Source organism: Trichosurus vulpecula, chromosome 5 (assembly GCF_011100635.1).
Source record: "Trichosurus vulpecula isolate mTriVul1 chromosome 5, mTriVul1.pri, whole genome shotgun sequence".
Lineage (NCBI taxonomy): Eukaryota > Metazoa > Chordata > Mammalia > Diprotodontia > Phalangeridae > Trichosurus > Trichosurus vulpecula.
Window position 1 is genome coordinate 282483105 of NC_050577.1, and position 16418 is coordinate 282499522.

Genomic DNA, 16418 nt, shown 5'->3' on the forward strand with positions numbered 1-16418 from the left:
TCTTCTATGAACACAAATTTTATCTGAGAGAAATCTTGGGAAGATCTAATATTAAAATAAGGTTCTGAATTTAATGTACATTCTTATTAACATTTTTATCTCTTCTTTCAATTTATGTAAAATTTTAACATAGTAATAAAACAAAATGATTTAAATTTGATTTGAGAAAACACACCTCTTTATGATCTTCCACAACTGTCAAAATAGTGTCAATTGTATGTAAAATTCCCATAGCCATAACAGTTTTGTCCTCTACTTCTTCATATTCATCACTATGAAGAACTTTGCCAAATATCTCAGCCTGTAAAGTAAAAATATATTTAGTTACTATTTTAATATTTTTCTTGTAAAAGATTACATATAAAAGACATCTGTTATATGAAGACACATGAGGAAGTACTCTTCAAAATGTTAAGTCTAGACTCTGTCCATCGAACCATACTGTTTCCTATAGTTACAGCAACCTATCAGATTTTAAATGTGGCCAATATTTTATTATCTGTATCCATAGGGAATATCAGCACTCTATGAAAAACAAATACTACAAACAAAAACAAAACTTCTTTCACCCAAAACATTAACCAGAGTTAAGAAATGAACTTTAAACTTTTTAAAGCTTCCACAAGAGTGAGTAAGTACAGAAAAAGCAAGGAACGTAGTGGAAATGGAGGAGAAATAAATGAATTTGCGATTATCCACAAACTTAATAATCAGCCCCAAATAATGAAGTTAATAGCAATTAATGTCATTTACAAACATTTTAAACAATGCCAGAATTTATGATAGTCTTTATTTCTTTAAAAAAAAAACCCAACTTATTTTAGTGTTACATAAAAGCCCCTCCAAATCAAGTAGTCATTGGGAAGGTCTAGAAGCTTAATGAATACGTAATTTCAAAATTTTATTACAAGGGTAGTAAAAAATTTCAAAATCATAAAAAAACACAAGACTAATTTAGCCTAACATTAGAAAAAAAATGGCATCATTTTCCAGCACAATGAGGGTACAACACAGCATTCCAATTCTAGTTCTATAAACTATCTGTTTAAAACTGGAAACCTTGCAAGTTAGAGAAAAAGATCCTGACATGAGAGGTTAACACTATACCAAGCAATCATTTCTATAGTGACTTTGTTTCTCATTCAATTACATCCACAGCTATGACTAAACTACAAATTTAGGAACTTTATTCATATTTAGCAGGGCTTATTCTAAAACAATAGAAAATCAGGTTCTTGCTTTTAGTCTTGAGTGGAGTTCTGCTATCTTACCAAATGCTGGGTCATGTCCACAGCGAAAGTAGCCACCTCTTGACTGTACTCACAGATCATCTTCTGGATAACGTTAGTAACATCATCATTTTCTGTCTCTCTAACAATGTGTAATAGTTCCTGCATGACGGGCCTCACATGTGGCTTCACATACTCTTTGGCTAATTCAATTAGACAACAAACAAAATTAGTAAAATCAAAAAATTCAAAAGGAGGATGAGGCAAAGTTATTAGTCGTGAAGCAAACAGAAACATTAATTTTATTTCAAAGTATATACTAAGAATATTACACTTCTAGATTCAAACAGAAAAACAGTAACTAGATGAAATTTTCATTATGCTTTCCAAGTTATGTTTACCAGCACACTCCAATAATCAACTGGGGGGAGACAGGGATGTAAATTAGAGAAGGAAGAATATGGATGTTCTGGCAACAGTATGTATGTATACAACACAATATCAGCATATCCTTATTTCAAATTATTAAGGATTTTCTCTACCAATCTTACTACCACCTTTCTCCGTAGTTCTAGCCCAACACTAAGTCAATGCCCCACAGCTAACATCAGTAAAGGGGCCAAAGCTAGATTCTAGTGCCTTTAAATAGATAAGGCAGAAAATGTATAAAGTTGAAGTTGATTTCAAAGGTTTCTTACAAATGGAACAATAAGCATTCATCTATTTTTTAAGAGTTCTCTTCTCTTTCTTTAAATATGCCATTCACTATCTAGAGATATCAAAAAATCATACTGGAAGGGACAGCTAACACAGTGAGGATGGCAGAATCAGAATCCAAAAAGATCTTAACAAGACAGAAAACTGGGCTGAATGAAATCCAGTATGAAATTTAATAAACATAAATGTAAAATCTTACGCTTAGATTAAAAAAATCATCTTCAAGTCTACATAATAGAGAGCAGCTCATCTGACAAAGATCTTGACAAAATAAGTCAACAGTTTGGATATAAGAGCCAAAAATGTGGTCTTGTTGTTGTTGTTATTCACCCCTAGTTTGTTAAAGACTTGGGAAGCAATACTCCCTCTGTGCCCTGCCCTGGCTAGAGCTCATTTGGAGAAATAAATTTAGTTCTAGGCACCAAATTTTAAGAAACATCAATAGGATAAAGAGTATCCAAAGGAGAGTGACCACAGTGGAAATCCTGAGATCATAGCATATGACAACTGGCTGAAGAGAAGTTTAGTACAGAGAATAAAAGACTCAAGGGGCACATGATAGTAGCTTTTACATATCTGAAAATCTTCTACATGGAAGGAGGAGACTTGTTCTGCTTAGATCCAGATAGAAAAACCTGGAGCAAAGAGTAGACATTTCATAAAAACGAAAAAATGGCCCTGATATAAGGAAAATCTTCCTAATAATTAAAAGTAACCAAAAGTGGAAGAAGCTGCCTCAAGGGATCAGCTACCCTAGCCTGAAGCTCTTCAAACAAAAATTAGATGACTTTTTGTTGGGTGTATTGTAGAGGATGTTTGTTCAAGTATGGATTAGACGAGGTGGTCTTCTAGCTCTGAAACTGTGTAATTAAATAATAACTGAATTTTAGAACTGAAGGATTCCTTAGAGATTATATATGCCAACTTCTTCATTTCACAAATAAGAAAAATGTAGTCCAGAGAGATAAAGTCACTTAACCTAGGTAACACAGCTAATTAATGGCACGGCTGAGGCTAGAATTCAGGTCTCCTGCCCCACAACCCAGTATTCTTTCCACAACATACTCCATGGAAGCACTGAATAGCATGTTCCACCACAACAAACACAAAATTCATTCTAACATCCTACAGGCTCAAAGTTTTCCTAACTTTTCCTCAGGTATCTTTGGCTACAATGAGTTATCAAGATGAGAGACCAGGATTCATTTCTCAATCCTGAGGTTGGACCCTAAGACAAGGGACCCTTTTGGGAGACAAAAGAAAGTATATTAAGAAAATAATTTAAGGGGGAACAGAGGTAGACAAGTACCATTTAACAGATTTTGATCTTACCTTGTTCTTGATTACAAATTAATGACTGAAGAGCAATTGCAGCCTCCACCTTGACAGGCATTTCCTTGTCTTCGATTAGGCTTTTTTTTGTTAGTTCAACTGCATTTCTTAGGTTGAGTTCATTATGGAATTTCAAAGTGCTGAATGAATGAAGAACCCAACAGGACTGTAGTATAAGAAAGGAAATGGGAAGCAATTATAATTAATCAGTAATATATGTGAAAATTACCTATGCAATAAAACAACCTAGTTGGGGGAAGGGGACAGTTCAGGGGAAAAGGTAGTCTTATTTGGTGAACTATTAGAGAATACCTTTAAAGAAATGTAATTTCAGTCCTTTCAAAATGCTAGATGCAATAACTATTTAAATAGGACAGGGTAGACAGGTTATCTGTCTTAAAGCAAATTAGTTATAAGTGGTTGTGCCACAAAAAGATTCCTGGTGATGAACTGCATACGCTTTTCAGTCCCAGGCTAATTCCCCTATGCCCTACTTTGTTCCACCTGAGCCTTGCTCACCTGCTACATTGGTTATCATGGCCACCACCCTGATCTACCCTGGTTCCTCCCTTTGCAGAAAAGGATTCAATTCCCAAGTATTACCCTCTTTTGCTGCTATCTGTGAAATAGGTACACCACTTACTTTAGGTTACCTATGATGTTTTACTGCTAGCAACTATATTGTTTTAAATCTGTTTCCCCAAATAAAAGGAGCAAGTCACACCACTATAAGAAGTTCCAAAAGTTAATGTTCATCTTCAGCAAACTGTAAAATGGAGCTGTCTAAAAATTCTTGGCAACTCTTCACTTCCACTGATACTTTTTATTTAAGGATTAAACCTCAAACCACTCTTGGAGAGAATGGTGGCTAAATCAAACTCTAAGGATTCCACACCAAAGTAGGCTGCCATGGCCAATTTGCACTGAAAAATCTGCTTCATGATTTTATTTCTAGGTATGGGGATCATGACGGAAGAAAGTAATTTTCAACCTGATTCTGACCTAGGTTAATTCCATTCTTCATTCTCCCTGGAAATCTATCCTTCCCCCTCTCAGAAGTTCTATCCATACCCTTATCTAAGAATTCATTCATTGACAACCCTCTCATCTGAAGACCTTGCTCTATACTTCTTCGAAAATAACTGAAGCCATTCCTAAGAGCTCCCTCTCCTTCCCACCACCTGAACATCATTCAGATGTCTTTCCCCACTATTTCTTCCTTCACCCATACTTATTACAAAGAGGTGACCCTTCTCTTTGCCAAGGTAAATCTCTATATGTAACCTTGATTCCATTCTATTCCTTCTTCTCCAGTAGACTGCCCCCTCTATCATCCTATATGTTTCAGGTCTGTCCAATACAACTTCTATTCAGCTTTTGAAATAATCTTCCTAAAGTATGGGTCTAACAATGTCATCACTACCACTACTCAATAAACTCCAGTGGCTCTTTGCTACTGCCAGGGTCAAATATAAAATCCTCTACAACTTCGCCCCTTCCTACCTTTCTGGTATTCTCACATTTTATTTGCCTCCACCTAATCTATGATTCAACAATACCAGTCTTCTAGCTATTCCTCTCACACAACACTCCTTCTCCTAACTGGACTTTTTTATGGTTTTTCTCTCATGCCTGGAATGTTCTCCCTCCTCTCCTCCACCTTCTGAATTTCCTGGCTTTCCTCAAAGGTCAGCTCAAATTCTACCTTATTCAGGAAGTCTTTCCAAGTCCCAACCTTAAATCTGCTAGTGCCTTCTCTCTGAGATTATCTTCCAAACATACTGCCTATGTTTTCTACCAGGGCTGTCCGAAATGTGGCCTGGGCCACCTGCAGTGCAACTTATGCAATCTACCTACAAGCATAGAAATTTACATAAATGCTTTAGGAAACTAAGCCTAACTACCCCAGAGCTCTCACTAAAAGGGCAAATCAAAATATAGTGTCTATTGTTTCAATAAAAACCTAACGTTGTACAGCCCTGTTTTAATACATAGAGTTTTTGCAATTACAATATAAGACCCTTGAGGGCAGGGGTTGCACTATTGTCTTTCTTTTTATTTCCAGCACTCATCACAGTTACTGGAACATACATGCTTAATAAATAATTGATTAACTACAAAAGTACTATATAAAAAATAGAAAGTAACTGTACAGGAGTAGTACTAAATTCTACAATGGAGCTAAGAAACTACTACAATGTATGGAATAGGGATTGATTGTGTCCAGAATAAAGAATTAATCTGCCCAACTACATATCATCCAATCCAAACCTCTCTTCTTATCAACAAGAACACCAAATATACTATGTCTACAACATTTGAGTAATTTAATAGTCTAGTAACCCTACCAAGAAAAGAAAAAAAGGGAAGTTCACTTTGTTATGACATGTCCTTAGCAAACCCATTCTGGTACCTGGTGATGATCACTTCTTTTTTCATAGACTTAAAAGATATTAACTAATTTTTGAAAATTGTTTTCTATGTGGTTTAATTTAATTACCGGTATTATTTTTTTTTCATTTAAAAAATTCAATCTAGAAAAAAGTCTGAAAAACTAGGAAAAATATCACCAAAATGAAGTATAAAACTTACTAAAAATGGATACAAAGGAAAATTTGGGTACTGTATTTTTTTTTATTCCTCTAAATAATTGCTTGGGAGGGTGGAGCCAACATGGCAGCTGGAAAGCAGGGACTTGCTTAAGCTCTCCCCCAAATCGCTCCAAACACCTGTAAAAAATGGCTTGGAACAAATTCTAGAGCTGCAGAATCCACGAAATAGCACAGGGAAGCAGGTCTCCAAAACCGGACGACCTGGATGGTCGCTGGGAAGGGTCTATTGCACGGTGCTGGGAATGGAGCACAGCCCAGCTCAGGCCACGGCAGGACAGACCAGACAGGGAGTCACCTGGAGCAGGCTATAGGGCCATGAATCATAGAGCTGTGGCAGTTACCAGACTTCTCAACCCACAAACACCAAAGACCACGGAGCAGGTTAGTGGGCAAATTGTTAGATCGGGTTAGAGAGCGGTCCAGCCACCAGCCCTGGGGGTGCCGCAGGTGGTGAGGCGGTGGAGCTCCTGTGTCAGCTGCTTCCGGAGTCCCTGGCTCACACAGTGGGAGAAATCAAGTGGCAAACCAGAGCAGGAGTGCAGGGCTTGCTTTGCCCTGCTTGGATCTGGGTCACAATCCTGGTTGGCGATTCTTGGGGGAGCAGGAGTACTGCTATGGCACAGCTTGCGGTGACAGTGGAGTAGAAGTAGCTCTGAAAACAGCAGCATAGCCCCTAAAGCTTGGGACAAAGCACTCTCTACTCTACAAGCAGTCATACCCTGATGAAAAGCTCAAAAGTCAAGCAGTTCTCTGGAAACACAGCCAGGCAGTGAAAAAAGGACACAGACTCAGACTCAGACTCTAAAATCTTTTTTTGGTGACAAAGATCAAAACATATAGCCAGAACAAGTCAAAAAAGTCAAAGAGCCTACAAAAAAAGCCTCCAAGAAAAATATGAATTGGTATCAGATCATGGAAAAGCTTAAAAAGGATTTGGAAAACCAAGTAAGAGAAGCAGAGGAAAGATTGAGAAGAGAAATGAAAGGGATGCAAGAAAACCATGAAAAACAAGTCAATAACTTGCTAAAGGAAACCCCAAAAAATACTGAAGAAAATAACACCTTAAAAAAATAGACTAACCCAAATGGCAAAAGAGCTCCAAAAAGCCAATGAGGAGAAAGCCTTATAAGGCAGAATTAGCCAAATGGAAAAGGAGGTCCAAAAGATCGCTGAAGAAAATGCCACCTTAAAAATTAAGACTGGAGCAAGTGGAAGCTAGGGACTTTATGAGAAATCAAGATATTATAAAACAAAGGAATGAAAAAGTGGAAGACAATGTGAAATATCTCATTGGAAAAACCACTGACCCAGAAAATATATCCAGGAGAGATAATTTAAAAATCACTGGACTACCTGAAAGCCATGATCAAAAAAACAGCCCAGACATCATCTTTCAAGAAATTATCAGGGAGAACTGCCCTGATATTCTAGAGCAAGAAGGTAAAATAGAAATTGAAAGAATCCACAGACTGCTTCCTCAAAAATCCCCAAAAGAAAACTCCTAGGAACCTTGTCACCAAGTTCCAGAGCTCCCAAATCAAGGAGAAAATATTGCAAGCAGCCAGAAAGAAACAATTTGAATATTGTGGAAAAACAATCAGGATAACACAGGATCTAGCAGCTTCCACATTAAGGGATGGAAGGGCTTGGAATATGAAGTTCCAGAGGTCAATGGAGCTAGGATTAAAACCAAGAATCACCTACTCAGCAAAACTGAGTATACTGCTCCAAGGTAAAATATGGACATTCGATAAAACAGAGGACTTTCAAGCTTTCTCAATGAAAAGATCAGAGCTGAATAGAAAATTTGACTTTCAAACACAAGAATCAAGAGAAGCATGAAAAGGTAAACAAGAAAGAGAAATCATAAGGGACTTAGTAAAGTTGAACTGTTTTGTTTACATTCCTACATGGAAAGATGATGTGCATGATTCATGAGACCTCAATATCATAGTAGCTGAAAGGAATATGCATATACACATGTGTATGCATACATATACACATGTATGTGTCTATGTACATATATATGCAGGTGTATATATATAGACAGAGGGCACAGGGTGAGTAGAATACGAAGGGATGATATCTAAAAAAAAATCAAATTAAGGGATAAGAGAGGAATATATTGAGAGAGGGAGAAAGGGAGACATAGAATGGGGTAAATTATCTCGCATAAAAGTGGCAAGAAAAAGTGGTTCTCTAGGAAGGGGAGAGGGGGCAGGTGAGGAGGAATGAGGAAATCTTGCTCTCATCACATTTGACCTGAGGAGGGAATACCATACACACTCAACTGGGTATCTTACCCCACTGGAAAGAAGGAGGAAGAAGATTAAAAAGGGGGAATGATAGAAGGGAGGGCAGACAGGGGGAGGAGATAAAGACAAACATTTTCAAAAAGGGACAGGGTCAAGGAAGAAATTCAATAAAGGGGGATAGGTTAGGAAGGGGCAAAACATAGTTAATCTTTCACAACATGAGTACTGTGGAAGAGTTTTACATAATGATATGCATGTGGCCTATGTTGAATTGCTTGCCTTCTTAGGGAGGGTGGGTGGGGAGGGAAGAGGGAAGAGAATTTGGAACTCAAAGTTTTAAAAATAGATGTTCAAAACAACAACAAAAAAAAAAGTTTTTGCACGCAACTAGGAAATAAGATACACGGGCAATGGGGCATAGAAATTTATCTTGCCCTACAAGAGAAGAAGGGAAAGGGGGATGGGAGGGGAGTGGGGTGACAGATGGGAGGGCTGACTGGGGAACGGGGCAACCAGAATATACACCATCTTCCAGTGGGCGGGAGGGTAGAAATGGGGAGAAAATCTGTAATTCAAACTTGTGTGAAAATCAATGCTGAAAACTAAATATATTAAATAAATTAAATATTAAAATTAAAAAAAAAACAGAACCACAGAAATGAAAAGTAAAACCACTGACCTGGAGAATAGATCCAGGAGAGATAATTTAAAAATTATTGGACTACTTGAAAGCCATGATCAAAAAAACAGCCCGGACATCATCTTTCAAGAAATTATCAAGGAAAACTGCCCTGATATCCTAGAGCCAGAGGGTAAAATAGAAATGGAAAGAACCCACCTATCGCCTCTTGAAAAAAGATCCCAAAAAGAAATCTCCTAGGAATATTGTCACCAAATTCCAGAGTTTCCAGGTCAAGGAGAAAATACTGCAAGCAGCCAGAAAGAAACAATTTGAGTATTGTGGAAACACAATCAGGATAACACAAGATCTAGCAGCATCTACATTAAGGGATCAAAGGGCTTTGAATATGATGTTCCAGAGGTCAATGGAGCTAGGATTAAAACCAAGAATCACTTACTCAGCAAAACTGAGTATCATGCTCCAAGGCAAAATACGGACTTTCAATAAAATAGAGGACTTTCAAGCTTTCTCAGTGAAAAGACCAGAGCTGAATAGAAAATTTGACTTTCAAACACAAGAATCAAGAGAAGCATGAAAAGGTAAACAAGAGAAATCATAAGGGACTTAGTAAAGTTGAACTGTTTTGTTTACATTCCTACATGGAAAGATGATGTGTATGATTCATGAGACCTTTCTCAATATTAAGGAAGTTGAAGGGACTATACATATATACATACATACACACACACACACACACACACACACACACACACACATATATATATATACAGATGGCACAGAGTGAGTTGAATATGAAGGGGTGATATCTAAAAAAAAAATCAAATTAAGGGATGAGAAAGGAATATACTGAGAGAGGGAGAAAGGGAGAGATAGAATAGGGTAAATTATCTCACATAAAAGTGGCAAGAAAAAGCAGCTCTGCTGGAAGAGAAGAGGGGGCAGGTGAGGGGGAATGAGTGAATCTTGCTCTCATCGGATTTGACCTGAGGAGGAATAACATATGCACTCAATTGGATATCTTACCCCAAAGGAAAGTAGGGGGAAGGGGATAAAAAAGGGGAGATGATAGATGGGAGGGCAGATGGGGGGAAGAGGTAATAAAAAACATACACTTTTGAAAAGGGACAGGGTGAAGGGAGAAAATTGAATAAAGCGGACAGGATAGGATGGAGGGAAATATAATTAGTCTTTCACAACATGAGTATTGTGGAAGTGTTTTACATAATGATACATGTGTGGCCTATGTTGAATTGCTTGCCTTTTTCGGGAGTGTGGGTGGGAAGGGAAGAAGGGAGAGAATTTGGAATTCAAAGTTTTAAAAACAGATGCTCAAAAAAAAAAAGGTTGGTTTTGCATGCAACTGAGAAATAAGATATATAAGGAATGGGGCATAGAAATCTATCCTACCCTACAAGAAAGCAAGGGGAAAGGGAATGGTGGGGAGTGTGATGACAGAAGGGAGGGCTGACTGGGGAATGGGGCAATCGAATATAAGCAGGGAGGGTAGAAATGGGGAGAAAATTTGTAACTCAAAGTCTTGTGGAAATCAATGTTGAAAACTAAAATATCAAATAATAAAATAATTGTTAAGAGAACTAGAAAAAAAATTGCTTGGTAGACTTAATTACGAAAATGATATAATAGTTTCAAAAAAGGGTAATCATAACAAGGTTTTCACACTTATCTAATATGTAACACGGCATTACGTTACTAAATAGTAATCACTTATTAATGCAATACTGTATCGGTAACAATATATTGGACATTAATAAGCATATAATTAACTTACTTTTATATCCATATCTTGCATGATATGTCATGCAAGCATGGTTAGAATTAGATAAGAAATTAAAATTGCTAGAATTAAAACTCATTATTTTCCAGCTTATGGTTTTGGAAGCCTCTAATAATACCTTTTACTTGCTCTTGATTTTTGTCTTTTCATATTTGAAAAATCCCTCAGTAGAAGAACAGGTCTACGTATGCATTTTAGGAAAATAGTCTTAAGATACAAATTTTAGATCTAGCACTACCACGATGAAATGGAGTTGAAATTAGCACATTTTAAGCCTAGTAAAATACTCTTTCAAAAGAAAAAGAAACATAGTTCAGCATTCTGCACTTAGAAGGGGGTTCTAAACAAGTCAAAAATACAACTATAAACTTACTCTTGCTCTGAGGTAACCCAGGTTAGACAAAAACAGTGGAAATACATGATTCTGCAGCATTAATTCCATTTGGTCCTTGAATATACTTTTCTGTAGAAAGGAAAAATATAACTTCCATCATCCCATTTCATATTTATTTGTATGAACCACTTTTGAGGGATTCAATTAGGTGAATGAATACTAGGTTGCAATTGGTGAAATCAAAACAAATTGTACAATTTTTAAATTTAAAAATTAAATATTATCTCAAATGAATTTAATTAGTTTTTTTAAGAAAACACTAGATTTCATAGCTGAAAGTCTCTTTTAGTACCCTTCTTTTGGGAATAATAATTTCCTAACGAAAGACAAATACACATCATTAAGAAATTGAGATTTTTTTCATAGAGAAATAGTGTTTATTCTACTACATAATAATTTTCAAAATATCTTTTACTATATACCACACTATAAAATTCCTATGGGGAGAAATTAAAGAAGAGAAGTCTTTGAGGGCATCAGTAACTACCTACTGAAAAATCATCTATAATACAATAAATATTCATCAATTGTTAAAGTTTATGTACTGTGATTTATTAAAATTAGCAGCAAAAAAGAAAGACTTAGTGGCCATGAAAATTTACTAAAAATTTGTAAAATGAGGTACTTAGACCAATTGGTCTCTGAGGTTTCTTCTCTCAATCTATAAGACTCTTCTTTTCTGGATTTCTTAAGATAGATTTTTACAGCTTCCTGACACATATTACACAAGAAATAAAATTTATAGAGAGAAAGATTGAAATTCTTGTTTAAAATAAACATTCATTGACAAATTTGCTCCATCACCATAGATAATCAATACTCACCCTAAAAACTGCTTAGGTGTCAGACAAAGGTTGACTTTTGTTTTTAAGTCATGTTTTAAAGTGTTCCACAAACCACATTTGGTTGAAAAACACACCAAGTAACAAGAATATAGCCACCATTGCTCATAATTTTTCAAAAAGAAATAAAAGAATCTTTTGCCCTATAAAAAGTTTCAACCTACCAAACCATCTTATTCACCCTCCAACCAAAATAAGAGAAAACCCTATTAAATGTTATATTAAGAGTATTAAATTTAAGATCTTAACCTTTAATAAAATATCAGCTAGGGAGCCTATCACATGTAATGCTCCATCTTTCTTCCTAGGGTCAAAGTTCGGTTCTGTAAGGATTTGATAACAGAAGGACATCATTTTGGGCAACACCTAAAGAGAAGAATTATATCAATTTTAGTCAACATGAATTCTAAAATGCCTCCTCATTTTAACATTATTTTCGAAAACCAAAGTTTAAAAGCAATTTTCTAAAAATAAATATATTACTAAGTATTACTAAACATTTGTAAATCTAATACAGATGATACAATGTGCTAAGGAATATAACAAAATAATACAAAATAATACAAAAACACTCTCAAGTAACTGGCTTCAAACAATATTTTTCTTTTGCCAAAAGAATAATGTTTTAAAATGAATAAATTGCATACCTCTTTTCTTTTCTTTGCTGCAGTATATAACAGATTCTGAGCTGCTGTTGTTGGAGATGCATAATCTTCAAAAACATCTAAGATTTCAGATAATTAAACTGTTACTAAAATAACTTTTTTCATTATAGATTTAAAGGCCTTATACAATTACTTCTTAATTTACAACATAATAAAAGTAAAATTTATTCTACTATACAAGATACTTGTTTTTATAAAGAAAAATTTAAGTACACAGAGGTCTTTCAGTGCAAATGTAACTATTTACTGAAAAAAAATCTGTAACACAACAGATGTTTATTTATAAAGCTGACCTGCAGTGATTTCTTAAAATTATCATAAACAGGGAAGCATAGCAGTCATGAAGATTTACTTGAAATTTAATAAAGGTCATAAAATTCTTGTTACAAAGAATTCTGGCACAAGACATTCAGTTAGGGTACCTTCTATAAGAAAATATCTAACAAATTTGAAAGTATTTGAAAATGTCCATTATTGTACGTAAAGATACTGATCTCAGTCTTTAATGTAAAATAAGTAAAATTTAAATATCTGTAGAATTCAAAAGCAATCATTTATAGCAAGCCACTATTGAACACTGGAGGGCTTTTTTCAAACAAATTATTATAATTTATAGTAGAAATATAAACACAATCCTCCCTAGCTGATAAATACGCCAATTATTCTTCACTACAATTAGCTCAACTAAAAGTAAAAATCTATGTAAAATCATGATGACTACAAATTAGCCATAAAGAATGGAAATAAAGAAGGAAGAAGAATTTTAACCATAAGTAATATATTTATGGTATACTGGAGAGGTCCAGACCTGGCAAGAGAAAGATAGGCTTTCAAATCCTGCCCTTGAGTCATACTAGCTCTGTGAACATGAGTAAATCACCTAAACTCTCAGCATCCCAAACCACTCTCTATGACTTTAAATTAAAATCAAGTTGCTATTCTAGATTAATGGAAAGAAGTTCTACCCAGGAGTGCCCCATACTGATGAAATCAGAAGTTCAGACAAAATAAGTATATATCTATACTTCTAAAACATGATTGACAAAATGTCAGTCAAATAACATAAAATTCACATATAGCTTCTAAATACATAATTTGAAAAAATAATTTAGTGATATCATTGCTGAATAATAATGGTATCACTAAGGATAAATTAATATGGTGAGGACATATGAGAAAAAACAAATACATGCTAACAATATAAATACACTGTTTTAACCCAGCTTAAATAGCGCATTCCAAAGAGATTTTGGATACTGATGATATTATACCTTTAAAAGGACCACAGAAAATTGGAAAAGTTTTACTACAGGAAAGAAAAAAACTCAAACTGCCAATTAACTGCCATGGGAGAAAAGAGGCTGTAATGTACTTTGACAAAAATCAAATGAAATTTGGGAAATTTCTAAGGATAACTGAGAAAATGTTTTGGAGGAAGATTTTTTACTCAGAGACAAAGAGATAAGCACCTGGACTTGTAAATGCATGGCAGAAATAACTAGAATAGAAAGCAGGCTGAATTAGCTGTTTACAGAAATCCACTAACCATTTTCACCTTTCACAGAGAAGATCTGGCAATGATCTCTATCATAAGCAATATATTACTTGATAAATCTCATCATCAATAACAAAATTATTTGTTAAAGTCTTTAAGTTGGGGGTATGAAATTGAAAGGGGAGAGATTTCATAGAATTTCTTTTGTTTCACGTAATTTTGAAAGACTTAAGAACTCTGATCAAGACAATGACCAGACATAATTGTAGAGGACCAATGATGATGCATGCTAACTTCACCCTGATCATCTGAAAAGTGATGGTCTCAGGACAGAATAAGAAATATAATTTTGGACACAGCCAATGTAGAAATTCATTTTGCTTGACTACACATATTTGTAACAAGAGTTTTCCTTTTTTTCCCTCCCAATTTGGGGGTGGATGGGAGAGAAATAGTAGGGCTAGAGATAAAGGAGCAAAAAGGACCACTGAAGCATTTTTCTAACATACAAAAATGAAAAGAAGGAAGTTCAGAAAGAAATACAAACAAGCAAGAGAGCTTTGAAATTCAGACACTGAATTTACTTTCTTTTTATAAAGGAAGCTTAAACATAACAGAAACTCACAATTTTGTTTACAACTGTTATTTTCTGTTATTTAGTAAATGCCAATTTTATTTGGCATTTATTAAAATCAAATTTTTTTTAAATTCACAAAGGAGTAATCATGGAAAGAAAGTAAAAAAGAGATTGTCATTCAAAAAGCCATTTCAATCTTTATCAGCAAAAAAAGAGTGACACAAGAACAAAAGAGAGAGAGAAAGCTTGGGGAAACAAGGATATTTACCTGTCTCTAAGCCTTAAAGGGGAAGAAGAGGAAAAAAGACCATAATCAAAGGGTCATTTTTCATAACTTTGAATTATTTGGAGGTTTGACTTTATTTTTTCTCAATTACATGTAAACAAAAATTTTTCAACACTCTTTTTTAAAATTTTGAGTTCTGAATTTCTTTTCTCCCTCTCCACCCCACTCCTTGAGAATGTAAGCAGTTTGATACAGATTATGCATGTGCAGTCAAGCAAAACATTTTCACACGAGACATACTGCAAAAGAAAACACAAATCCAAAAAATCCCAAGAATGATAAAGTTTAAAAAGTATGCTTCAATCTGCATTCTCACTTCATCAGTTCTTTCTCTGGAGGTAGATAGCATTTTTCATCGTAAGTCCTTCAAAATTATATAGATTATCTTTAAAAGAACATCTTCACTTGTCAAAAAAAGGCATTATAACAGTTTAAAAAAAAATCCTACCAATTTAGCATAAATGTCAATTGGTAAGGAAACTACCCTAAATTAAAGATCTGTCAAAGAATATCCTCAGCACACCTTGTGCAATGCATAGTTTAGAGCTCAGATCTAAAATAACTAGTAGATATCATGGGGGTCTGCTCTTGAGCCAACCAGGCCCCCAAAATATATTTCTAGGCAATTCATTATTAAAAAAAAAGTTCAAATATACAAAGTCTTGTTAAGATTCTGAACTACTCTTTTAGTGGTGGCAAAGAATGGAAATTGAAGTGATGTCCATTAATTGGGAAATGGCTGAACAAACTGTTGCATATGATTGTGATGGAATACTATTGTGCCATAAGAAATGACAATCAGGATGATTTCAGGAAAACCTGGAGAGACATACATGAACTGATGCAAAGTGAAATGAGCAAAACCAGATAAACATTATATACAATAACAGCAATATTATGTAATGATCAACTGTGAATGACTTAGCTATTTTCAGCAATAGAACTTATGATAAAAAATGCTATCCAAGAAAAAACTGATGGAGTTTGAATGCAGATTGAAGCATACTTTTTCTTTACTTTATTTTTCTTGGAGTTTTTTGTTTGTATTTTCTTTCACAACATGACTAACCTGGAGATACATTTTGTATGACTGTACATGAATAACATATCAAATTGCTTGTCTTCTCTATGTGGGGGGGGGGGGGTGAGGGAGGGGCAAGAGAGAATTTGGAACTCGAAATTTTTTTTAAATGAATGTTAATTGTTTTTACAAGTGATTGCAGGTGGGGGTGGGGTGGGAATAAAATATTAAATTTTTTAAAAAGAAAGATTCTGAGCTACTCAGGGTGGTGCAGACCAAAAGAAACCTCTGACACCACTCTAAAACAGTTGAAGCCAATAAGAATCTTCCAAACAAAGAACCATTCAATTAAGAAGAGACTATTCTATGTAGGGATGCAAAAGTCTTAAGCAAGGCAGTAGAAAAAAGTTCTCACCACAAAGTTTCCAAGTCTAAGCTAAGTCAGTGCCCACTGTCACACAAATATAACTTTGGTAATAAAATATGTAACATGAATTCTATATAATGCAATTTTTTGTGCATAGCTAAACAGATCTCTAAATTGAAATAATTTTA

General features: G+C 34.9%; 1 protein-coding gene across 3 annotated transcripts in view; it reads right to left on the reverse strand.

Annotated features, from left to right (window-relative positions):
* IPO8 (importin 8) overlaps positions 1–16418 on the reverse strand; it is a 190420-nt gene that overhangs the window by 63341 nt on the left and 110661 nt on the right. For all 3 annotated transcript variants that reach the window (XM_036759719.1, XM_036759720.1, XM_036759721.1), the window contains exons 11-16: positions 12467–12543; positions 12069–12185; positions 10957–11046; positions 3279–3444; positions 1272–1432; positions 176–301 (exon numbers count right to left, since the gene is read on the reverse strand). In XM_036759719.1, coding sequence (XP_036615614.1) covers positions 176–301; positions 1272–1432; positions 3279–3444; positions 10957–11046; positions 12069–12185; positions 12467–12543 — 737 coding nt within the window. The remainder of the gene's footprint in view (positions 1–175; positions 302–1271; positions 1433–3278; positions 3445–10956; positions 11047–12068; positions 12186–12466; positions 12544–16418) is intronic.